At 45.2% G+C, this 26887-nt stretch overlaps 1 protein-coding gene across 5 annotated transcripts; it reads left to right on the plus strand.

Moving 5' to 3' along the window:
* Window positions 1-367: 367 nt before the first annotated feature.
* LOC110522009 (sine oculis-binding protein homolog) lies at window positions 368-25749 on the plus strand. 5 transcript variants are annotated; one of them, XM_021600067.3, is made up of 7 exons: window positions 368-705; window positions 3407-3545; window positions 4371-4565; window positions 4855-5006; window positions 12992-13093; window positions 13780-15819; window positions 22733-25749. In XM_021600067.3, exons 1-6 carry the CDS (start codon window positions 613-615, stop codon window positions 15808-15810), a joined length of 2712 nt encoding a protein of 903 aa, XP_021455742.3. In that variant the 5' UTR covers window positions 368-612; the 3' UTR covers window positions 15811-15819; window positions 22733-25749. The 5 variants fall into 5 exon arrangements, with proteins under 5 accessions (XP_021455742.3, XP_021455743.3, XP_036831427.2 ...); XM_021600068.3 differs by having other exon boundaries at window positions 13801-15819; XM_036975532.2 differs by lacking the exon at window positions 368-705 and adding an exon at window positions 1253-1383.
* Window positions 25750-26887: the final 1138 nt, after the last annotated feature.

A 26887-nucleotide genomic window follows, 5' to 3' on the forward strand; every position in this document is an offset into this window, starting at 1 on the left:
TCAGCAGAGCAGGCACATCAAGTAAAATATATCCTTTCCTCTTGACCATAGCCACTAACAAGTCACTGACAATAAAATAATAGTGGGTTGCAAGGCTACTTTCCATTGTCCCTGTCCAAGGCTGCTATGTGTCCTCTTGCTATCTCTGTCTTTGATAGAACAGATGTCATTTGAGAAAGCCCCAAACATTATGTATGGGTATCATTTACCCAATCTGACTTTTAATCTATTTATTTAAATACTGGAATATAACACACAGTGTTGGTAGTGTGTTCCCCGCAGATAATACACAGTTCTTGCATTCCTAATGAAATGTATATGTTGAGGGGTGGGCGCCCGGTGTTGGGTTACAGCCCGGAAGCCCCTCCTTGCTCTCCGGGAAAGAGAGAGGGGATTGTTCGTTGGCGGCGGTACCACGGCAGCAGCAGGCCACAGCGCCCAACACGCATGTTCAGTGGAGAGTCAATGGAAGGAGCCCTCAGATGACGGACGCAAACGTCTGGGCATGACAGCCGCTGTCACCGAGAGTGACAGCTTTCGCTCTCTGACGCCGCACCTCGACTAGACCCGAGTGAAGCCCGCCAAAGAAGTGACACGGAGCAAATCAGAACTATGCCAGAGATGGAAAAAGGGAGACCACCGGAAAATAAACGCAGTAGGAAACCTGCGCACCCCGTCAAGAGAGAGATCAACCAAGAGATGAAGGTGAGAGGAAATGTTTAGGCTGCTTTTCTTTTGTTGGTGTTCCGTTTGTGAATTCTTTCAAGGGCAGTTTGATTCAGTGGGGTAGAGTGCCGTGCGTAAAAATCACAGTTCAAGAGGCATAGAAGCGACGCAAACTTTGATTTGTTTCAGTGAAATGATTAGCGCACCTCCCTTTAAAGTTGTTTTATAATTTAATGTCGTTATATTATTGAATACTGACGAAATAAAAGTGATAAAACAATTGTGTAACATCAGTCCCATATTGGTGAAATAAGACAGCTATATTAGATTACCTGGCCTTGCCATAATAAACCAACTTTCGGGAAATGTACTTTTCCGGGAGGATAGAAAAGTGTGTGTTTAATCAAAGTGTCAATCTTATGTTATCCAATAGGCTATTTGATATCGTGCACACTGAATTGTAGCCCTTCTTTAGTGACGCCATGTCAGTCCAGCTGTGGCCGCGCGCAATGTCCAGTGGTGTTCCAGATGTGCGTCACCACCAGACAGCAAGAACACATAACGTCTTCCCTGCTTCGGCTGTGCTCGCACTTGTTGTAGTAGGATAGTCTATTACAATCTAACTTTATAAAATGGAAGGCATTTGGCCAAACAAACTGAGTAACACTGGTCACTTGAGACTATCCGCTTAGGACATTTGAGACTTGTGAGTAAAAGGTAAGGAATATCCATGAGCTCCCCCTCCAAAGGACAAAAAAAAATAATAATGGAGTTTGGGCTTATATTCTGGTCTTTTCGTGAGAGAAGAAATGTGGTCTTTTTGCATGAGTGGTTTGGATTGTAGCTTTGATATGCAGGGAGCGGTGTAGAATTACAACTTAACTAATTTTAATCAAAACATGCGAAATGCTATCCGGGCTTGATGTAAGTCAGCCTGGCCTGGATCTGGGCTGGATCTGGGGGTCGGCCCTGGGTTGTTGCCTTTGGCTGGGGCTCACTCTGTGGTTTGGGATATGGCTTGTCACTCTCACAAAGCAGATGTTTGTCTGAACTGCCAAGAAGAAACAAAAACAACATTGTGGGAAGTAAAGCACGGGGAGGGGAAAGAAAAGACGCCTGTCTCCGCCTAATGAGAAAATAGTGAGACAAAACGACACTTAAATGTAATATAGGAGGACTGGCCCTGATGTAATCATTGACGTAGACTGGGCTAGTCCATGGCAGGCAGCACTGACAGACTACTAGTTTGTGATTCTCAGACATGTACTGGATCTACAGTATAAGGTTATGCGCGGTAATGAACTGGGGCTGTTGGACTTGAAGGCCAGTTGTATAAGGGTCGCATTATGAAATAGAGAAGGGGAGGGAAAGAAAGAAAGACGGACAGACAAAAAGATAGACAGACACGGTTGTTTCTGGGGCATTCTGTCTGCGGGCTGATCCGGTCCGGTCCTGTCCAGTGTTGTGTCAGCTATATGATCTATTTCAACACCATAGTCTGACCCACTCCCTCCACGTCAGACCGTAGTACACGGACACCAAATACTTGACTAATCATCATTAGGCATATTTAGCTGGATATGATACCTCTGTGTGCACACATGTGCACACACATGTGCACACACACACACATGTGCACACACACACACACACGCATGTGCACACACACACACACACACACACACACACACACACACACACACACACACACACACACACACACACAGACACAGACATATAGACAGAGAAACACACATACACACAGAGCTCCATTTCTTTGAGGCCCTGGTCCGGAGCAGAGGTCAGTCAGTGTGAGGAAAGCAGGGGGAAAGAATGTGCAGTCAGTACTACAGGCCTAGTACAACACTCCCACAGGCAGGCTGTCCACGCTGGAAAAGGTTGAAACCCGAGAGTGCAGTGTCGGGTATCAGGTCTGGAAGGTGCCGGGCGGAGGGGGCCAAGGAGAGGCAGAGAGAGGAGAGGGCAGGGGAGAGGAGGGAGGGGACACACAGAGAGGGACTGGAGAGTGCTGGACGCTCAGGAGAGTTGAGGGGAGAGGAGCGGGTCATTTCCCAGAACCATGGGACCTAGAGGCGGTGTAGGGTGTCCCGCTCTGATTTCTGCCCATTCCAGATCGTGTTTCTGCTCCAATCCCCGCTCGCCCCCAAAGCCACAGAGGCGGAGAGGTGGGCGGATGAAGAGACAGGGCTAGACCTTTGTGCTGTTTTTTAAAACATGGTCTTAATAAATAAATAAAAAAGCCTGGACGTTCAATTCTCAACCCATCTGCTAAGAACACTTTTTTTTCTTCTCTGTGTCTCTTTTTCCCCCTCAATTAAAATAGACAAACAAATGATGATTCATAGATTTCACAATAGTATTAGGTTGAAAAACTTTTACGGCTCTGATTTAGCAAGAGTAAACAAACTGGAATACATCATGGAAAAAGAGTCATACTGTACGCCTCTGTGTTCCCCTATTCATTTCATCCAGGCAGGGCTGGTCTGGAAGTCAAAAGAATCCAGCACATTGATTCGGGAGTGGAAGCTCTGGTTACATTTAAAGAGTGGGATGAAAAAGTTCCACTCACAAACCTCAGATGTAAGGTCACTCAAAACTGAAGTTCATATTGGCTTAGCATTAGCATGCAGTGTTTCAGTTGCCTCGTCACCCGCCATGTCACCTGACTGACATAACCTATAATGTTGCTCAGTGATTTATTTTCCTTTTCTCCCTCTAGACGTTTGCAGAGAGCACCATGAATGAGCTCCTAGGCTGGTACGGCTATGACAAGGTGGAGCTCAGGGACAACGAGGCAACCGAGATACGGAACTACCCCAACCGAGAGAGACGCCAGCAGCATGTCTCCGTCCTTAAAGGTGAGAAAAGGCGAGGGTCCCGTTCAGTAGGGCACATCGTAGCAAAACGTTTTGCAACAGATAGGGGAAATCTGTGTTTTAATTGAACAAGTTCAGGTGGCGCCTTACCGTTTCAAAATTATTTCTGCCTACTGAACACGACCCAAGATCATTAGTTCAGGTAGTATCTTCCCGTTTCTCTCCCTTTCAAAACATTTCTGCCAACTGAACAAGGCCCAGGTATCTACAACACAAGTAGCATAGTTAACAGAGGTCAGACAGAATTCACAGGTAACCCAATAACAGAGCATACAGGTTTTTCAATAAAGACAGAATCACTTTAAACATTTGCTAGACATACTTGCAACTTAATTCACCATTCTTATGTTTCACTTATTATCCCTGTATGGCTGGATTTTTCTCTTTCTAAAATGTTCAGTGCCATTGTTGTCTTAGGTCTCTCTTTATCTAGTGTTGTGTTGTCTCTCTTGTCTTGATGTGTGTTTTGTCCTATATATATTTTTTTTATTTGTCTTTTTAATCCCAGACCCTTCCCTGCAGGAGGCCTTTTGCCTTTTGGTAGGCCGTCATTGTAAATAAGAATTTGTTCTTAACTGTCTTGCCTAGTTAAATAAAGGTTAAATATTATAAACATTCTCTTTATTTTGTCAACGTCCTTTGGGCTGCATATACATTATTTGTTTATATGGAGTGATATTAGTGCCCCGAAAAGCTCAACATTTTGAATGCAGATTACATCTATTTAGTCACTTATATCACTCCATACCTATGTTAGAACATAAATGGGCTCTCATAAAGTGACCATACATATCCTGTACCTTCCAGAAAACTCAGTGCCGAAGCCCAAGAGCTTGAACAGCAAAGTCAGCCCCTCTGCACTGGCCATGAGGAGTGGAGAGAGAGAATCATCCAGCGTCCCCTCTTCCACTTCCTCTTCCTTCCCCAGCTCCTCCTCTTTGACCAGCCCTAAGGAGCATAAGAGCGCTCCTGTAATTGTCCCCCTTATAAAGCCATCTGCAGGTAGGGCAAACATCACACATGCACACACACATACACACACACAAGCACTTTGTGTGAACAACTGGGTTAGAACCCGCGTCTCCTGCACATCATAAAAGCTTGCTAGCCGCTGAGCTAAAGCCTAGTCTTCAGGTCACCATCATCATCATCATCACTACCACATATAGCCTACAATTATTTTATACAGCTGAAACACTCACATGCTCTTAACATGGTCATCATCATCATCATCATCAATTACACTTCGCATGTTGATGTTGATTCCTCTCTCCTTTGGCTCTGTCCACAGTGGAAGACGTGCAGAATGTGCAGATAGTGTGTGTGTGGTGTCAGAAGGAGGGGGTGAAGCGCTACTCTCTCTGTATGGGCACCGAGCTGAAGAGCTTCTGTAGTGAGAAGTGCTTCGCCGCCTGCCGACGGGCCTATTTCAAACGCAACAAGGTGAGGGATTCAACCTTGATTCAACTAGGAGTCAATGGACAATTTTAGGTCTGACAAAACTGACGAAGTTCAGATGGAAATAAAGATAAGCATGCACACACAGACACACACACATACACACACACACTTTAATGGTGAGATTTCTGGCAGGTAAACAATCCCTCGGAAATGGAATACCACTGTTTTCCTCAGTGAGGTCATCTTTATCTATACCATTGTATTGATAAAACAAATCAAGAACTTAAAGAGAGTGTGTGGGTGCATGCATGTGTGAAGGGTTTTATCCAAGCACAACACAGGTAACACACACACAACACACACACAAGCTACCCAGGAAAGGGCTGAAAATAGCCCACATTAATATATAGTGCATTCGGAAAGTACTCAGACCCTTTGACTTTTTCCACATTTTGTTATGTTACAGCCTTATTCTAAAATTGATTAAATCGTTTTTTCTCCCTCATCAATCTATACACAATACCCCATTAATGGCAAAGCAAAAACAGGTTTTTAGACATTTTTGCAAAGTTATAAAAAATGTAAAAACTGAAGTGTCACTTTACATAAGTATTCAGACCCTTTACTCTGTACTTTGTTGAAGCACCTTTGGCAGTCATTACAGCCTCAAATCTTCTTGGGTATGACGCTACAAGTTTGGCACACCTGCAGATCCTCTCAAGTTCTGTCAGGTTGGATGAGGAGTGTCGGTGCACAGCTATTTTCAGGTGTCTCCAGAGATGTTCGATTGAGTTCAAGTCTGGGCTCTGGCGAGGCCAATCAAGGACATTCAGAGACTTGTCCCGAAGCCACTCCTGCGTTGTCTTGGCTGTGTGCTTAGGGCCATTGTCCTGTTGGAAGGTGAATCTTCTCCCCAGTCCGAGGTCCTGAGTGCTCTGGAGCAGGTTTTCATCAAGGATCTCTCTGTACTTTGCTCCAGTCATCTTTCGCTTGATCCTGACTAGTCTCCCAGTCCCTGCCGCTGAAAAACATACCCACAGCATGATGCTGCCACCACCATGCTTCACCGTAGGGATGGTGTCAGGTTTCCCCCAGACGTGACGCTTGGCATTCAGGCCAAAGAGTTCAATCTTGGTTTCATCAGACCAGAGAATCTTGTTTCTCATGGTCTGAAAGTCCTGTAGGTGCCTTTTGGCAAACTCCAAGTGGGCTTTCATGTGCATTTCACTGAGGAGTGGCTTCCGTCTGGCCACACTACCATAAAGGCCTGATTGGTGGAGTGCTGCAGAGATGGTTGTCCTTCTGGAAAGTTCTCCCATCTCCACAAAGGAACTCTGGAGCTCTGTCAGAGTGACCATTGGGTTCTTGGTCACCTCCCTGACCAAGGCCCTTCTCCCCGATTCCTAATTTTGGCCAGGCGGCCAGCTCTGGGAAGAGCATTGGTGGTTCCAAACTTATTACATTTAAGAATGATGGTAGCCACTGTGTTCTTGCTGAAAAAATGTTTGTGTACCCTTCCCCAGATCTGTGCATTGACACAATCCTGTCTTGGAGCTCTACGGACAATTTCTTAAAACTCACGGCTTGGTTTTTAATCTGTGGGTTTTTAAAACTGTGGGACGTTATATACACAGGTGTGTGCCTTTCCAAATCATGTCCAATCAATTGAGTTTACAACAGGTGGACTCCAATCAAGTTGTAGAAACACCTTTGACTCTAATAGCAAATGGTCTGAATACTTATGTAAAATAATTTTTTCAGTTTTTTACTTTTAATACATTTGCTAAAATTTCTAAAAACCTGTAATCGCTTTATCATTATGGGGTATTGTGTGTAGATCCATTTTAGAATAAGGCTGTAATGTAAGAAAATGTGGAAAAGGTCAATGGGCTTGAATACTTTCCGAATGCACTGTATGTAGTCTTAGAAATATGGTTAATGAAATTAATAACTTACTAACATCAGATAACATTTATATATTATGTAAGGATTGTCATCCTCTTCTTATGAGGAATATGATGGATCGGACCAATGCGCAGCGTGGTAAGTGTTCATGTTATATTTATTAGAACAGAAACACTAAACAAAATAACAAAGAGAGTGAAACAAAAATGAAACAGTCCTGTAAGGTGCAGCAATACAAAACAGAAAACAACTACCCACAAATCATAGTGTGAAAACAGGCTACCTAAGTATAGTTCTCAATCAGAGACAATGATAAACAGCTGCCTCTGATTGGGAACCATACCAGGCCAAACAGAAATACAAAAACATATAACACATAGAATGCCCACCCCAATTCACGTCCTGTTCAAACTAAAATAGAGACATAAAAAAGGAACTAAGGTCAGGGCGTGACAGTACCCCTCCCCTTCCCAAAGGTGCGGACTCCGGCCGCAAAACCTAAACCCATGGGGAGGGTCTGGGTGGGCATCTGTCCGCTGTGGCGGCGCGGGACGTGGACCCCACTCCACCATAGTCTTGGCCCACTCAAGTGGCGCCTTTGGAGCGGCGACCCTCGCCGCCGACCTCGGATTGGGGACCCTTGCAGCGGGCCCCGAATAGATGGGAGACTCCGGCAGCGCCGGACAGGCGGGAGACTCCAGCAGTGCCGGAGTGAAGGGCGACTCCGGCAGCTCCGGAGTGACGGGCGGTTCCGGCAGTTCCGGAGTGACGGGCGGCTCCGGAAACTCCTGACTGACAGGCGGCTCAGGCAGCTCCTGACTGATGGGCGGCTCTGGCAGCTCAGGACAGGAGGGCGGCTATGGCAGCTCCGGACAGGAGGGCGGCTCTGGCAGCTCCGGGCAGGAGGGCGGTTCTGGCAGCCCCGGGCAGGAGGGCGGCTCTGGCAGCTCCGGGGAGGAGGGCGGCTCTGGCAGCTCCGGGCAGGAGGGCAGCTCCGGACAGGAGGGCGGCTCTGGCAGCTCCGGACAGGAGGGAGACTCTGGCAGCTCCAGACAGGAGGGAGACCTCCAATGCGCCTCCACAGTCCAGTACGTCCTGTGCCTGCTCCCCGCACTCGCCCTGAGGTGCGTGTCAACAGCCCAGTACCACCAGTGCCAACACCACGCACCAGGCTTCCCGTGCTCCTCCAGAGTCCAGTTCACCCTATTCATCTTCCCCACACTCATCCTGAGGTGTGTGTCCCCAGCCCGGTACCACCAGTGCCGACACCACGCACCAGGCCTACAGTGTGCCTCGCTCTGGCTCGTCCAGAGCGTCCGGCGACAGTACCCAGTCCAGAGCGTCCGGCGACAGTACCCAGTCCAGAGCGTCCGGCGACAGTACCCAGTCCAGAGCATCCGGCAACAGTACCCAGTCCAGAGCTTCCGGCGACAGTTCACAGTCCAGGATCTCCAACGACGGGCCACAGTCCCGAACCTCCAACGACAAGCCACAGACCGGAACCTCCAACGACGGGCCACAGTCCGGAACCTCCCACGACTGGCCACAGTCCGGAACCTCCAACGACGGGCCACAGTCCAGAACCTCCCACGAAGGTCCCCAGCCCTGGGTCCCCATCGAGGGTCCCCAGCCCTCAGTGTAAAGAAGGGGGGCGGCGTCCAGAACCTAAGCCGCCAGTTAGATGCCCACCCAGACCCTCCCATATATGTTTAGGTTTGCGGCCGGGAGTCCGCACCTTTTGGGGGGGGGTACTGTCACGCCCTGACCTTAGTATTCTTTTTCTTTATTATTTTGGTTAGGTCAGGGTGTGGCGAGAGTGATGTGTGTTTTTTTGTCCTGTCTAGGGTTTTTTGTACATATTTGGGGTTTTGGTACGTCTAGGTAAATGTAGGTCTATGGTGGCCTGAATTGTTTCCCAATCAGTGACAGCTGTTTATCGTTGTCTCTGATTGGGGATCCTATTTAGGTTGCCATATTCCATGTTGATTTTGTGGGTTATTGTCTATGTATTAGTTGCCTGAGTCAGCACCAGTGTTTATAGCTTCTCGTTCGTTTTGTTAGTTTGTTTAGGTGTTCTTCCTTTAATAAAGAGGAATGTATTCTCATCACGCTGCGCCTTGGTCTCCTCGTTACAACGAACATGACAAGAACTGACTGTTAGAACTATTAAAGCTCCATGGATTGATGAGAAATTTAAAAACTGTATATATGGTTGAAAGAGATGGGGCAAAAGGAGTGGCAAATAAGTCTGGCTACACATCTGACTTACTGCAAATTGAGAAATTATGTGACTAAACTCAACAAAAAGAAGAATAAACTTCATTATGAAGCCAAGATCAATGATATAAATGAAATTATGGGCAGAAAGACAAATTCAACTCCATCGTTCATCAAATCTGAAGGCTTATTCATCACAAAACCATTTGATGTTGCCAATTATTTTAATGACTACTTCATTGGAAAAGTGGGAAAACTTAGGCAGGAAATGCCAACAACGAACACTGAACCATCATACTCATGCATAAAAAAAAATTATGAAAGAAAATGAATACAAGTTTTAATTTTGTAAAGTTAGTGGGGGAGAGGTGGAGAAATGATTGTTATTGATCAATAATGACAAACCTTCTGGCATTGAAAACAGGTGGAGAGCTACTGAGGATGGTAGCTGACTCTATAGCCACTCCTATCTGTCATATGTGTAATCTGAGCCTAGAGGAAATGTGTTGTCCTCAAGCTTGGAGGGAAGCAAAAGTTATTCAGCTACCCAAGAGTGGTAAAGCCTTTACTGGTTCTAACAGCAGACCTATCAGCTTGCTGCCAGCTCGTAACAAACTGTTGGAAAAAATGCAGCATGCTTATATAGAAGGGCACTTAACATGTACTGCACTGACACAAATGACTGATGATTGGTTGAAAGAAATTGGTAATAAGAAGATTGTGGGAGCCGTACTGTTAAATTTCAGTGCAGCATTTGATATTATTTACCATAACCTGTTATTGAGAAAATGTATGTGTTATGGCTTTTCAACCTCTGCCATATCATGGATTCAGAGCTGCCTAATAGAATTTAGAGGGCTTTCTTTAATGGAAGCTTCTCTAATGTCAAACATGTAAAGTGTGGTGTACCGCAGAGCAGCACCCTAAGCCCTCTACTCTTTTCTATTTTTACCAATGACCTGCCACTGGCATTAACTTCTAATGGGCAGGTGGGACAGTAGCGTCCCACCTGGCCAACATCCTGTGAAATTCAAAAGTACCAAATTGAAATATTTAACATTCTTGAAAATATATGCGTTATACATCAAAATAAAGCTTAACTTCTTGTTAATCCAGCCACTATGCCAGATTTCAAAAAGGCTTTATGGCGAAAGCAAACCATGCGATTAATTGAGGACAGCGCCCCGCATACAAACACATGAAAATCATATTTCAACTTGGCAGGTGCGCCACAAAATACCCTAAAACGTAAATAATTGATACAATTTAAGAAGGAATAAACTGTTTCTAATACTAATAGAGTGTTTTCTATCCAAATATACCAATTATATCCTAGCTTCTGGGCCTGAGTAACAGGTAGTTTACTTTGGGCACGCTTTTCATCCGGAGGTGAAATTACTGCCCCTTACCCAAGAAAGGTTAAACAAAGCATGTGTGTCCTGTATTCTGATGATTCGTTCATATACGCATCAGCAACCACACCTAATGAAGTCACTGAAACCATTAACAAAGAGTTGCAGTCTGTTTTGGAATGGGTGGCCAATAATAAACTGGTCCTGAAAATCTTTAAAACTAAGAACATTGTATGTGGTACAAGTGATTCCCTAAGTTCTAGACCTCAGCTGAATCTGGCAATGAATGGTGTGGCTGTTGAACAAGTTGAGGAGACTAAATTACTTGGTGTTACCTTAGATTGTAAACTGCCATGGTCAAAACATATAGATTCAATGGTTGTAAAAATAGGGAGAGGTCTGTCCGTAACAAAGAGAGTCTCTGCTTTTTTGACACCACACTCCAGAAAGCAAGTCCTGCAAGCTCTAGTTTTGTTTTATTTCTTGATTATTGTCCAGTCGTGTGGTCGAGTGCTGCAAGGTTAAGCTGCATCTGGCCCAGAACAGAGCAGCACTCTTCGTTGTAATCAGAGGGCTAATATAAATACTATGCATGTCAGTCTCTCTTGCCTAAGATATTGTCTAGTCGTGTGGTCGAGTGCTGCAAGGAAAGACCTAGTTAAGCTGCAGCTGTTCCAGAGCAGAGCGGCATGTCTTGTTCTTCATTGTAATCAGAGGGCTAATATAAATACTATGCATGCTTGTCTCTCTTGGCTAAGAGTTGAGGAGAGACTAACTGCATCACTTCTTCTTTTTAAAAGAAACATTAATGCGTTGAAAATACCAAATTGATTGGATAGTAAACAGAGCTCTGACACACACGCTTACCCCACCAGACATGCCCCCAGGGGTCTTTTCACAGTCCCCAAATCCAGAACAAGAAAGTATTATATACTGTATATACTGAAAGTATTATATACTGTATCCTAGTGGCGCAGCCGTCTAAGGTACTGCATCTCAGTGCTGGAGGTGTCACTACAGACCCTGGTTCAATCCCAGGCACAACGGCACAACGCCTCTCCCATATTTGACAAAGCTAGTTTGTGTGTATGTATTCATATGTAGACTACGTGTGCCTTTGTTAAATTGATCTTGAGCTGTTCCTGTCCATTAATGTTCTGTATTATGTCATGTTTCATTTTTTGTGTGGACCGCAGGAAGAGTAGCTGCTGCTTTCGCAACAGCTAATGGGGACACTAAAAAAATACAAACAAAATACACACAGACACCCACACACACATGCTGGTTTCTAATAGACAGGCCAGTGTTTGGAGCGTGGTGAGGGGTCAAAGTTTGCAGAGGACAGTTAGGGCTCTATTCAATCTGTATCGCTGAAGCATTACAGATTGGGTGATATAAATTTAAAGGTACTTTTCGTATGCATCGTTTACCAGGAATACAGTCTCGGCTAACTTGTGAACATTGCCGTTAAATTTCAGTCATGCTGTAATTCTGAACTTCTGTGATACGGATTCAATAAAGCCCTTAGTATCAGTTTCGCCTTAATGGAGAAAGGGCCAGTCAAAAATGCGGCTTGGTTCGGGAGGACAGGGGAGTAGTGTCCATACACCACTTCTCTCCCATACACATTACCACCATTTTTCACCCTCCATCCAAGACATGGATACCCCCTCTTAGAGGCATGGGGGTGTCAGGCAAGGCTATCCCCATTCAACATTTCTGTTGTTTATGCAGCGCTAGGTTATAGTCACACAACAACTGACAGGGGGAAAGAGGGAATTGTCTACTTCCTACCTAACAGGCTGCAACAAACCCTCCGTTTTTTTGGTTGGTGGAGGTGGGGATGGAACCTTGGCCATTGGCTTGTCCCTGCTTGTCTCACCGAGGAAGAAGGGCAGGGGGCCTAGGGGCAAGGTGTCCAGTTTCAGCGCATACCTTACCTGCAGCTGCCTCATGTTTCGTAACTCAACACGACTCAGTGGGTCACAGTGAAGGGGGGTGCTCACTGCTCGCAGATCCACACAGGATCAGCTTACATGAATCGGGAGGAATGCCCAATATTATTACAGCCGGACCATTGACAATAATATAAGGGTTTTATGTATGTCATCTACTTATCAATACTTTCCAAAACGTTCCCTTTGTTTCAGTGACCTCAAAGCCCATAGGTCAATGTACTCTGTTACATTGAACCCCTATGACGAGGCGAATCTTGCAGTGGTTATTTTGGAATTGGTTATGTAAGTTTGCTTTAATGACCACGAGAGCCATCCATGATGACTTAAAGCAAATGCTACCTCATCAAAGCTTGGTGCTTAAAATCCCATAAGGGTTCAACTGAATCCAGGCTGTACTCTAAAACAACTTTAACTCAATCCTGGGACGTGTTCACAACGTTTTAAAACATTTTGCAAATGGAGATAAAAAACAATGAGTGTTTCTTATTTGACAAATCAGTCCGTTTGTTTGTTTGTTTGGTGCCTAAGAACATGACCGAGCTCTTGACAGTTTGTTATAAGTGTATAATGATGTGGCTTTGCCCCTGTCCGTCAGGCCCGGGATGAGGATCTCAATGGAGGTGAGCAATCCCCCCAACACACCCATGCCGACGACTCACCCCGACTGGTGATGAAGATGAACAGCAGTGGGGCCAGAGTAAGAACAGAACATAATCGACATCGTGGAAATACATTACTAAACATTACTAAAATGTTTTTGCTAAAAGTGTACTAATGAAGTCAAGCATGTTTGTCTTTAAGAGATATACACCTACTTCAAAACACTTAGGGGTAGTTTCCAGGACACAGATTAAGCCTTAGACTAGGAGTAGGCTTAATCTGTGACTGGGAAACTGCCCCTTAAATTGATAGTTCAGCTGTTTTCCATATATAGATATTTGTTACCTTAAAATAGGCTATGGACAAGGAGAGGCTGCAATCCACATTAGGTTTTGTTAAAGCAGTCATAGCCAACAATTAGCCACATTAGCATTTTGGGACCAATTCCCCATGCACATTAATCTCTCGTGTTTAGAATATATTACATTTAATGCCCAAATCATTTAAAAAAAGAACACAATGAATTTAATATGATTTGAGCATGAAATTGAACACATGCTATATAGGGAAGATTGCCTTACATGGAGAATTCATCCCAAATGTTGAAGTCACTCCTTGTCCAATATAGACTGATTAAATGTTTTTGTGCGGAAACAATTAAGGGCCTTTTAGGCATTTTGAGATGGAAAAACAAAATCACTCTAGTTAAATGTTATACAATACATTCCACATTCAAAGAATTGGTTTTCCCTTTTCACGTGACACTTTAGTAATTCTCCACAGTCACTCTCGCCTGTACCTCAGGTGTGCGACTGGTGCAAACACATCCGCCACACCAAAGAGTACCTGGACTTCGGCGCAGGCGCAGAACGGCTCCAGTTCTGCAGTAGTAAGTGCTTGAACCAGTACAAGATGGACGTGTTCTACAGAGAGGCCAGGGCAGCTCTCATCAGCTCCAGCCCAGGCCCAGGAAGACCCACCCAGGATGGGAGAACTGAGTCCAACGGAGGGGGTCAGAACCAGAAACTCCTGACCCCCGAATCGTGGAACAATGGCGCGGGGGTCGTTCGGGGGAGGACCAGGTCACCCAAAGGGCCCATGCCAAGGACTGTGTCACCATCTGAGGCGTCGTCCTCGTCCTCCAAGGCCCCCGTCTCTGGGCTGAGACACCTGGAGAGGCATGTCCTGCCACCGTTGCCACCCCCAGAGGTGGCAAACCACCACTCCGTCCCCCCTCCTCCTCCTCGCCCCCCCATGGAGCACCACAAACACCACCAAGCAATTCCTCAGATCCCGCTGTCCTTCATCCGGCCCCCCCTCCACGCCCAAGGCCTGACGAGCCCCATCGCCAATCCCCACAGGTGCCACCCTGGCCCCCCTTCCAGCCCCATCAACCGGTCCACCCCTCACTCCCCCCACCACCCCCACCTCCAGCCCCCCTCGGCCTCCTCCATGAACCCACCTAGAATGCACCCATACCCGGGGGCCTACTTCCCTGGCCTGCACTCCCCCCCAATGATGGGGCCCCGTGGCCCTGTGCCCATGCCCTCTATGATGAACTTCGGGAGATGGCCGTCCCTAGGCCCCTTCTTCCCTCAGCCCATGGTCCTGGTTCCCTACCCCATTATTGTACCCATCCCCGTCCCCATCCCCATTCCTATCCCCATACCCATGCCCCCTAAGGCTTCCCCCTCAGACCCCCAAGGGATCTCCCCCAGTGGGGTTATCCAGCCAGTGCCAGATGGGATGGAGAGGAGGTGCTCCAGTGGTGTCAAACTGCCCTCTCCCGGGAGCTCTGTGCTAAGCAGATTAAGTAGAACCCCCAACCAGGGTCTCCCGTCGCCCCCCGACCACCCCAAAAGGGATATCACAGATTGGGTTAAATCGGAGAGTCAGGCTCCGTCGCCCATGTCGACCCCCCACAGTGCAGCATCCTCCCCCAGGGCATGCTACGATGCTTCCCCTTCTTCCACTTCAGTGATTGAGGCACTGTTAGACTTTAAGTTGGGCCAGCAGCAGCAGCCAGAGAGACAGCTCATTCATAGAGTGCTCCAGAGGACCCCAGTCAAGCTGGAGGTCAACCCCCATGGAATGGTGGACCTGTCGGGTAAACGGGAGTCCAGAGCGGGGCAAAGCACCAAGGTATTGGATACCAGAGTGGACCACCACAACCACCACCATGACATTATCAAACCCACCCCTCCACCATCCCAGTCCCCCCTTCCCCTTCACGACATTTCCTTCCCCCAGAGCCCAAACACACAAATCCCCTCGCACACTCCACCAATGACCAGAGGGGGATGCCGCAGCCCTCCCTGTGATGCCGCCACCTCCTCCCCCCCGATGTCCCCAGACATCCCTAACCGAACGACTACGTCATCATCCCCCGACCCTGCTCCCAGCCCAGACTCCTCCCAGTCCCAGAGAGAGGCCCCGCTCCTTGGCCCTGACTCTGTCCTCAGCGAGCTGGAGGCGGTCAAAGAGAACAGCTGCTCCAATGGCCAGGTCCAGGGGAGGGACCAGGGCAAGTTCCCTTCCCTCCCCACTAGCCAATCAGAGGAGCCCTCGCCCAGTGGCGACCCTAAGGACCCCCACATCCTCGATGAGGACCACGCCTATGCCCTGCCCACCCCCACCCCCACCCCTACCCCTACCAGGACGGGCAGTTTCCCAGCCACCACCCACACCACACTCCTTCTGCCCAAGCTCAGGGACAAGGGCGCCCTCTGGAGCCCACCAAGTGTGGCTGGACCTGGGGACATGGAGCCAGCTCAGAAGAGACGTTGCCTCCGCATCCGAGATCAGAACAAGTAGAAGAGGGAGGTGGGTGTTGCTTGTTACACAGGCTTTTGGGGCACTATAACATATGTTGTTGTTGTTTTTTTTGTGGGGGGGTGGGGGGGGGGGGGTCATGGAGATGTTAGGATACCTAGAGGAATCTGAATGAGAAAGACGTAATACAGGTGAAGATTATATGAAGGAACTTCCATATAGATGAAATAACCTTAGAGGAAGGTATACAATGAACTGCTTAAATCTATCACCAACAATCAAACACACACACACTCGCGTGCCCTGACAGATCCCCATATAAAACAGTCCAACATCCAGACAAAGCGTTGTCATTGTAACAGACCCTGCATGTTGAGGTGATCTCTTTTCAAAGTGACTCTCATTGTCTCTCTTCTCTGCTCCTTCCCCTGGCCTAGCTGTAATCCTAGAGCTGTGGGGAGTGCCAAGTTACTGGGATTCTCTCTCTTTGGTGCCATTCTGTTTCGTGGCCATGCGCATATTGTGTAACCGTGTGTGTGCTTTTGGGAATATCCCATTGGCTCCATTGCACCAGGCAAGCGCTAATCAAACATGGTTGATTCAAATACATTTTGAGAACCGAGCTAGTACATTTGGTTCCAAAGCCATACACTTCCTGATCAGTAAAACTGAAAAGGTTTTTAAAACATTCTGAGAAGATTTCACCTGTTCTGTGTACATGTTTAGGTTGCAGAGAGGTTCTGGTCAGAACCTTTATTGTAGCACAGCATCAGTGAGATTCAAACCTATGCTCTTCTCTTACTTTACTCACGGTATTAGACCACTGCACCACCAGGGTGAAGGTAACATGCAATGTTTTTTGAACTCAAGCTATTCATTTTAGTCTGTTCAAACAAACTACATTTCAAAGGAAACAAGCACTCATTAACCCTATCAGTCCCGAGACCCCAGCAAAAATCGTCTTTTAATTGATCTGACCTTCATTTATCTGATTGTTCAGCCTTTATATTTAGCCTCACAATGAATTGTTTGACCTTTTTCTTTTCAGGACAATCGGGGCTACAAGTAGAACAGAAAACAGTTTGATTGACAAATTAAATTTTTAAAAACAAGGTCCGCCAAAGGAAAAACCTGAGAAAAATGAATTTATATGAATGCTGTAAGTACAGACATGGAAATGAACATCCTACTAGTCAGTGACAACTGTGTGGAGTTTGTGACAGAAAATATGTGAGCTTATTACAGTATTATAAACACTGTCCTGGGATTTCCTATGAACTTCTATATAGAAGAACCACTTACTTTCTAACGACTCTTGTGTAGCTTGTGTAGAGTCATAGAGTGTCATAGAGCAACACATGTTACATGTGCGTGTTTGTGAGAATCTCACCTTTATTTTAATTGTTTGTAGCTAAAACCATTCAGAGTCTACGGACATTTTTGTAAAAAGACCCGGCCCAAGTCCCTTCGGGATCCACCCTTGTCTCACAAACACCGCTCTAGCTCAGGCCCCATTATTCAGTGTCCGTGGGTGAGGTCGATTGATCAAGGGTGATCGAGCAGCTCACCCAAAGGATTGGGTACTGCCAAAGTTCCACACTGTGTGATAATCTTTTATCCCATGAACCACCACTCTTCCAATCCAGCCCTCTTTCTGGCGTTACCTTGGAGACGGTGGCGATCAGCAGACTCGAAGGCGCTGTGAATATGAGAGCCTGTGTCTGTGTGTGTGTGTGTGTGTGTGTGTGTGTGTGTGTGTGTGTGTGTGTGTGTGTGTGTGTGTGCTGTGAAAATGAGAGCCAGCCCTCAGTGATAGAGCCCTGGGGCTTCATTAGAATACTGAGCAGCAGAACCGGAACGATCCGGTTACGTGTGTCACAACGACACTGACATGCAATACTGGCCCTGGCGCCGTCGCTCGGTCTCACTCCCATGTAGGAGTTTAGTGGTGAGCAATCATCTCTTCTAGTCTAATTTAGTAGCATTTATTGGCGTTCTCTTCTCTCCTCATCTCCCCTATTCTTTCTTATCCTCTCCTTCTCCACTCCCGTCCTCTCTTCTTCTCCACCTCCTCTCCCCTTTCCTCTCCTCTCTTTCTCTTCTCTCCATTTCTCTACTCTCTCCTCTCTCTTTTCCTTTCCTCTCCTCTCCTTTCTTATTCCCTTCTCTCACTTCACAGCTTCTTTCTGCCAACCAGATGTTCTATGGAAGACATAAAGTACAGTCAAGGAACAACCCTAACGACCAATCAGATTGGAGCCCTCCTTACTTTCGACAAATCAGATCCGTCTCCAGTTTACCCTTTTCTAATTGTTCATTCAAATGGTTCTTTTGCCACCCAGAGCTGTGTGATTATGTGCTTATCTTTCCGTTTTACATCCTGGGCTTAATGTACACATGATGACAGAGAAGGTTTTGATTTCCAGTTACCTCTACTTCCTCCCTTCTCCCCTCCCATTTCGAAAACCTCAAAAGGTCAAGGGTCATCTTAATAATTGTGTCTGAAAGTGAAAAAGATGGCTATTGGCAGAGAGCGACACATAACCCAATGACTGTTTATCATATATTCCCAAAAGCCATGTGCCAGAAGTATTAAACCATCCTCTTTCAGAGAGGTCCCCGCTTCACCCTTTGTCATTGGTTGTAGTCTCACGTGGTCCACCGGTCTCCTTAGTAACCAATACACATGAAAATCACAGAGGGTTGCCAGCGTTGCACAGGCGGATTTATTGCTTGGTGTTCTGTGTAAGGGGAGCCTGTGTGTGTGTTTGTGTGTGTGTTTTTGGTTTTACTATCTTTGTGGGGACCACAAGTCCTCACAAGGATAGTAAAACAAGGAAAATTCGGACAAGTGGAAGTTTCCCCAGTCCCCACAAGAAAATATACTATTTTATGCTTAGTGGTTAGGTTAGGTTGACAATTAAGGTTAGGAGCAGTGCTTAATTTGAACCGGAACCTATTTGGCCGGATCTGGTACATCTCGTGGCATGAAAAAGGATTGGCTTTCACAGAACTAGAATGAGATTCACTTCTATGATCTCTCTACCTCCCTCTGCTCTCTCTCTGCTCTAATAGTGCCTGCAGCTCTCTTCTCTCCAGCATTGCAATTTATAATTTCCTTATAGAGGAAAGGGTTCTGGAGGAGCCTGATAAATTGACATCAATTTGCCAAAGTTATAGAGTTACTGCTGTCTGTTCAGAAATAAATGAAATAACTACTACACCACAGTGGCAGTGCGTGGGTAAAATCACTGGACCCCCCCCCCCAAAAAAGCTACATTACAATCTATGTGATGTGATAATTGCGTTATTTGCTCTATAACCTGTTAATTCATATGCCTTGCGACCGTGGTATAGAGGCCTAAAGGCCCAGACAATAAGAAGACACAGTGGCAGAATAAATTCAACCACACCTTTGTTTTATCACCGGATAGCAACATCTGTCCAGTGAAGTCCACAAAGCATATTGCATGTACAGTAACAGAGCAGTTACATTGCCTACAGCATGGTCAAGTCAAGTTAATGTTTCTGGCATTTTCAGACCACAAAACAAGTATTGATTTAGAGCCACAGAGAGTTACCTCAAGTCACAAAGAAAAGAGGAGCTGCCTCCACTATTCCAGCACCATTTCAACTTCAACATTTCAACATCATCAAATCACCTCTTCTTTTGTCTAATACAGTGACAACTAAAATATACCAAAAACGATTTAGTCCAATCAACATCAGCTAAATATGATGTGGTTTTCATGGTTCTGATATCTTTGTGTGTGTGTGTGTGTGTGTGTGTGTGTGTGTGTGTGTGTGTGTGTGTGTGTGTGTGTGCGTGCGCGTTCGTGCAAGTAGATCAACATTTTGACTCACCCTACTTGTGGAGAAACAACAATGCCATCCTCCTCTCTTTCATGTTAACGAAACGGTCTGTCACTCTGTCATACAGTACACGCTTGTATTTGTTGTTGTCCTAGGTTACCTGGCTAAAATGCTTGTTCGCTAGCCTAACTTCCATTCATTTCCAACCTTAGTTAACGTTAGCCTTCAACATTTAGCTACATTTTGAACTTCCATCCTCTCAGGCCAGTGGCACAACAATGTATGAATTGGATGGTGTTTGGATCAGTGGTTCTGGTGGTTCTGATCCAAATGTTTGGATCAGAATAGCCATTATAATCATTGGCCAGTACGGAGAATTAAGTAAAACCTCAAGTCCAAATCCCTATCTCCATCCATGGTTAATTTAGGAAAGGGCCAATTTTAGCTAGCTAGCTAGCCACCGGAGGACGAGAACACAACGAGATGCACAATTCAAGTTTTTCTGTCAATACCATATGCTCCAAAATCAAAGCTGGCTTCCCTTAACACTTTTTTTTGTTGCGCCTGGACCATTTACAGTTAAGCTGGCTCAGTTTAGTTCGACGCTGATTGGCACATTTTTTTTATTTGATTTTTTTATCAAGGGAGGCCAGATGCTCGCTGGCTTCCCTTGCCTTCAATGCTACGGGCGACAACAATGTCATACTTGTTTGGACCAGACAGCATCAGATAGATGGCATATACGTAGAGAGACAGAGGGCCGCTGTTTCACACGCTCGGATGCTTATATTCAGCTTCTTGCGAATTGAAGGAAAATGATGAAACACAGAAAGACAAGAGATCAATTATTTTATATATATAGTTTTTTTTTTTAATTGGTACATTTTTGGGGTAAGCCTCGCTTCCTTTGGCATCCATGAATACACGCCACTGCCACACCATGAGAAAGCCTCAAATTTAGCCACAGGGGATAAATAGCTTCTTTTAAAAATAGCCTAGCTGTGGAGTGTAGCCCAACAACAAGGCATAGCCTACAGTTGGGAACGTGTGGCAAATCTGTCAGTGAACAAACAGCATGCAGACAAAACTGGCCTCTCGCAATATTTTAAATAGTCTACAATCGCGGGAAAACAAAGGTTAGTAAAGCACATGGCTCCTGCCGAAAAGAAGAACATAACCAGCTGTAGGCTACCAAAATATTTTAGCAACATCCAAATATTGTTGAACAAGGGAGAGAGAGGGGGGGGGGGCTTTTGGCACTAGCGCATATGCCATCACCAGCAAGTGAGCTGTGCTTCATTGGGTGAGTGATACTGGAAAGCCTTTTTAGGACTATAATTTCCTCCTCATATTGTAGCATACAATATGTCTCCACACACCTAGGCCTAGGCTATTGATGGATTCAAGATAAGTCATTTTCATTGATCTCAGATTATCAGTCAGTCAGTGTCAAAGTAGCCTGTCATTTCAATCATTTGTGCAGCATTATGGTGCTTTCAAGACAACTGGGAACTCTGAAAAAAAAACGAGGTCGAATCATGACGTCAGTGATCTTCAGGTCGGAAAGTCGGAGCTCTTAGACCAGAGTTCCCCACTTGGAATTCCGAGTTGGAAGACCGTTCAAAACTAATTTTCCCAGTCGGAGCAATTTTTTTTCTGAATTTTACAGTTGTCTTGAACGCACTGAAGTCGGAAGTCAGATATTTCCCAGTTCTCAGTTTCGAGATGTTTTGAACGTGGCAATAAAAAAATATTATGCCAAAGTCTCCAGTAATGTAAAATGACGTAGAATTGGATGAAATGCATTTATACAAGGCCAAACATTTCCCGGACTCTAGGCTAGAAAAAATGTTCCCCATGTGTGGAACTTCTATAAGTGCCTCTACTATATTGCTCTATGTCACAGTGGAAATGTGATGATATGCACGGCATACTTTATTATAAAGAATATTTTTTCTTTCTCATGTGTTCCGGTACCTCAAAGCTCCCCAGGTCACCCCCCTCTCGTGCTAACTTTTTGTTCCGGCACCTCCAAATTTACTAGTTAAGCACTGGTTAGGAGTTAGGGGTTAAGGTTAGCGTTAGGTTGTTAAGGATTAGGGTTAGGGGTTAGGGAAAACAGGATATTGAATGGGAATAGTTTTTTTGGTCCCCAAAAGGATAGTAAAACAAACGTGTGTGTGTGTGCCGCGCGTATGTGTGAGCGTGTGTATACAGTATATGTGTCTGCTGAGGGTGTGTATAGTAACGTACGTGTGTGTGTTTGCATATGTCGCGAGCGCTTATGTGTAATGGGACCCGGTCTGCGTTCACAGTCGACTGACTTTAGCTTAGTAACTCTCAGTGCAGAGGTTAATATGGCTGTCCACTTTCATTGTGTTCGCTACTAAAAGTGTCTTTAAAAATACTTTTAAGCCTTTTAGCTCTGACAAAATCAACAGGCCAACTGGAGGATTTCACCTCAGGAAATAGCCTGGTTTCGTCTCAGTTTTCAATGCCTTTATTTGGGCTATTTTATTGCCACGTGTAACTAGATCCCTCCACATGGGTATTTGCAGAGCGTTTGAAACTTAAACGGAGAGGGACAAGGGGAATAGAGAGTTAGAGAGTACAGAGCCATGGCTTCTTGGCCCCTGGTGTGTGTGTGTGTGTGTGTGTGTGTGTGTGTGTGTGTGTGTGTGTGTGTGTGTGTGTGTGTGTGTGTGTGTGTGTGTGTGTGTGTGTGTGTGTGTGTGTGTGTGCATCCGCCTGTGCATGTGTGTGAGTGTGTGTTCAGCACAGATGTTCTTGGCTTGATAATAACCTATGTGACAGTTATCTGGGTGTTGACATATCTAAAAGCCTCATTCTCACAGTGTTTATGTTGAGTGGGTGGATTAAGGAAGGGAGGATTGACAGAATAGGAAGGCAGATCTAAGACTATGGTATAGATGTAAATGGAAATGCAATTCAAATCCCTTTCTCTCTTTCTCATCCCCCTTTGTCTCGCTCTCTCTTTTTCTTTCTGTCTCTCTTTCACTCTCTCCCTTTCCGTGTCTCTCTCTTCTCTCTCTCTCTCCTTTTCTTTCTTTCTCTCACTTTCTCTCTTTCTCCGTCTCTCGTTCTCTCTCTCTGTATGTGATGAACTGCTTTACTGTTTTACACTGTACAGCAGTACCAGATCCAGTGCCCTGCCCTCTTATGGACATCACCAGAACCAACGCCCTCTCTCCAATCCATTCCTCAGCCAATCAGTCAGCCACCAGGGAGATTGGCCACGCCCTTCTTCTGACCACGAGTTGCCAATCAAGGAAGCAGTCCAATGGGGGAAGCAGCCCAAGATATGGACACCTAGTATATTCACAGCATCTTTGGACTTCAGAGATACCTCCTTCTTTGATCTCTGCCATACTCCATGAGCCTATCAGAGCCCACTCCTCAACCCTATTCAGTGGCTCTACACTAGACGGTAGGCTACTAGGCTCCAATCATCAGCCTTGTGTGGTCTTCTCAGATGGAGCCTGAACCTGATCTCTTTCCTGGGGAAACGGTTTGTTTTCTCTGCCTAGCTCCACACAAAGAGCCACATTGTTCCTCTCCCCCATATCCCACGCTAACTCCCCTACTCGGGTTTTGGGTTACCTGGCCGACGGGGGCTCAAGCTTCAGGAGGAGTGTCTTTTTTTTGGTCTGATTGAGGGCCAGGAATATGTGTGTACCCGCCTCTCCTTCTTTCCTCTCCTCTCCTCTCCTCTCTGTACCCCCTGCCCAATTGCAGTATACAGTACACACACCAGTCCTGAAGTGCAACTTCTTACACCAATTGCTTGATAACTTCCTCTTTCCCTCGAATATCCTCTCACGAGGGATTTCAGTTCAATTTCAGTTCAAGAATTTAAGATTTCAGTTCAATTTCAGTTCAAGAATTTATCCTGAACTATTTTAAGGAGGGATGGAATCTCCTGGAGCAATGAAAAATATGAACTGTAAACAATGTCATATGATAACGAAGGAGAGAGGGAGCAAGTCCCAAATATCAATCAAATATCAATCTTGACTTGCCTGAGACTTGAAGACTTGTCCCCAAAATGAATGCCAAGGCTTTGGCTCAAAGGGCTACTACCACAGTCTTGTGATGTGCAGGAGACCTGGGTTTCAGACCATCACACAGGCAGTGATTTAAAACACTGACTCAGTCATGGGACTTGGGCTATATTGTCACAGGCATACCATTTATGATCTTTTTACCACCAATTGGTCTTTTGACCAATCAGATCAGATCTTTTGCCAATAATCGGGCAGCCTGTGTAAACACTGCCATAGAAGTAGATATTTTGAGTTTCCAAACCCACTCCCTCTGTTGATGCTCCTTACCTTACTCAGATAATGTGCAGTGGGCCCCTTTTGGTGGGTTTGAAACAACAATGTAGGTAGTCATGTTACCAGCCATGGTATTATTTTGAACCGTCAAAGGCTGCAAAATGCAGCTATCAGTATTACAGTTTGATGAGATACTGACTATACACCTGGTCCCAGATCTATTTGTTCTGTCTTGCCAACTCTTCTAGTCATTGTCATGCCAAAACTATCCACATTATCCAGTGGGAGCATCATCATCTTGAGGCCTTGCCAGCACTCATCATCACATTGTGAGAATTCACTTTTAGTTTTTGCTATACATAGACTTTGACTTTATATTAACTTATGAATGATGCCTTGATAGATCTTCAAAAAGTGCCTTATTGATTTTTATTTTGATGATGATTATTATGCTGTATTTTGCAAGTTCTAACCAGTTTCCAAATGTTTTGTTAGAATTTGTCCAGTAGAGTGCAGTGTCGCTTTTGGAACATACATACCTGCCAAAATAATGGAAACACTTGAGTAAATGAGGGATACAAAGTCAATTGAATGCAGGTGGTTCCACACATGTGTGGTTTCTGAGTTAATTATGCAATTACCATCCCATCATGCTTCGGGTCATATATAAAAAATAATGGGCAAGCCATTATTTTGGCTGCCATGGCTATGCCTCCCCCCATAGGATGACAATGCCCCCATCCACAGGTCACAAATTGTCATTGAATGGTTTAATGGGCATGAAAACGATGTAGGCCATATGCCATGGCCGTCTCAGTCACCAGATCTCAGCCAATTAAACACGGATGGGAGATTCTGGAGCGGCGCCTAAGACAAAACACTAAACACAAAATGATATAATGATTTAGTTTAAGAATGGTGTCACATCCCTCCAATAGAGTTCCAGACACTTGTAGAATATATGCCAAGGCACATTGAAGCTGTTCTGGTTTGTGGTGTCCCAATGCCCTATTAAGACACTTTATGTTGTGGTTTCTTTTATTTTGGGAGTTACCTTACCTGTAGCAGCTGCCTCTTTTTACTATACATAACTAGCCGTCTCCAATACCTTCGGTAAATAGATAGGCTGTTTTCATTAACATAAACGTGTATTAATTCACCTTCATTCAGTAAACAACCATACATTTAGTGCCAATACAAGTCTGTCTTCATCATGCCAATTTCAGCAATGGCTCGATCTATTCATCGATCCTGCCACAGATCACCTGTTGCCACCCCCCCCCCCCCCCCCACACACACACACACACACACACATACACACACACTCTCTCTCTCACACTCTCTCTCTCTCACACACACACACATACACCTCTGCCATCTCAGAACTGCATTCCAAAGAGCACATGCCCAATCAGCGTATGTGTAGCCACGGTGACAACAAGCTCATTCCAGTCAACAGGCTTACCTTAGGTCATGCCTATAGAATCATTGTCAACTTAGTCTGCCCAGGGGACTGTGTCACAAACTATTATGACTCAGCAGTGAGGTCACTCTATACTAATGCCTGTCATATCCTGCAGTACTCCCCTAGCCATTCCTTAGTGGCCAAAAAGTCAACAAAAAACTGCCATAGTATATTGCACATCTACCTGTACCTACCATTTCTGGCCAGTATCAGTTTGGGAAGATAAAAATGTTAAGTTGTCTGAAACCTATATATTGTGGACTCTGAGGACACTTGTTGAACATATAGGGTACTGTATAATTGACCATTCAGATAGTTTTTATGTAAATGAATACGATAAACCGGGAGCTGTTTGGTGAAGACCCATTTGTAAAGTGAATAAAGGCTATTCTGACGGTACCAACATCATGTGTTATTCAAGTCTGATGTCATATTTTACTTTGTATACCACAAAAATATACTTTTCAATGTAAAATGGTTCAAGTATAGCAACCAAAGTCAAAACTATTGACTGACACATAAAATCCGGATGTAGGCTGGATAACATTCTCTCTGCCATACCTTGGTTGTGTCCCAAATGGCATCCTAGTCACTCAGTTAATGACGTTGTTCAAATGTAACACATTTGACCCAATGCCCCACTTATGATGTTGGTGTCAGTGTTTTATATTAATACACATAGACAGAGATGAAGCGATAAAGAGAAGACTCATTTACACGTGCTTACATGTGGTTTGGTGATTGTTTCGTGATTGGATTAACATGATCCAATCACTGTCTGATCAAGGTTTGTTGCGTCTACACGTGATATTTAAATGTGTCTGGTATCAGTCCACTGTGTCTGCATTGTGACCAGATTTCCTGGTGCCCTCCTGTATGCAAATTATTTGACAGATATTCTTTCCAAATAATGTGAATGTATTTACTTGAACAGTTAGACCTATTGATGTCATAAGTTGACGGGGCTACCTATCAATGACTTTATAGGCCGGTATAATGATGATTTAAATGTTTTTTTATTTTTTTATTTAACAAGGCAAGTCAGTAAAGAACAAATTATTATTTACAATGACGGCCTACACCGGCCAATCCCGGACGACACCGGCCAATCCCGGACGACGCTGGCCAATCCCGGACGACGCTGGGCCAATTGTGTGTCACCCAATCACAGCTGGTTGTGATACAGCCTGGATTCAAACCATGATGTCTGTAGTGACACCTAGCACTGATGCAGTACCTTAGACCGCTGCGCCACAAGGGAGCCCCAAGTGATTTAAATGACAATCGAGATCTGTTGATACACTTGATTGATATGCAAATAGCAAAGGGTCCCTGGACATGTCTACACTTTACGCTTACACTACCGTTCAAAAGTTTGGGGCCACTTAGAAATGTCCTTGTTTTTGAAAGAAAAGCATGTATTTATGTCCATTAAAATAACATCAAATTGATCAGCAATACAGTGGTTTTGTAAATAGACATTGTAAATGTTGTCAAGGACTAACTATTGTAGCTGGAAACGGCAGATTTTTTATGGAATATA

The sequence above is a fragment of the Oncorhynchus mykiss genome, chromosome 4, assembly GCF_057628025.1.
Source record: "Oncorhynchus mykiss isolate SJ-2025 chromosome 4, ASM5762802v1, whole genome shotgun sequence".
NCBI lineage: Eukaryota > Metazoa > Chordata > Actinopteri > Salmoniformes > Salmonidae > Oncorhynchus > Oncorhynchus mykiss.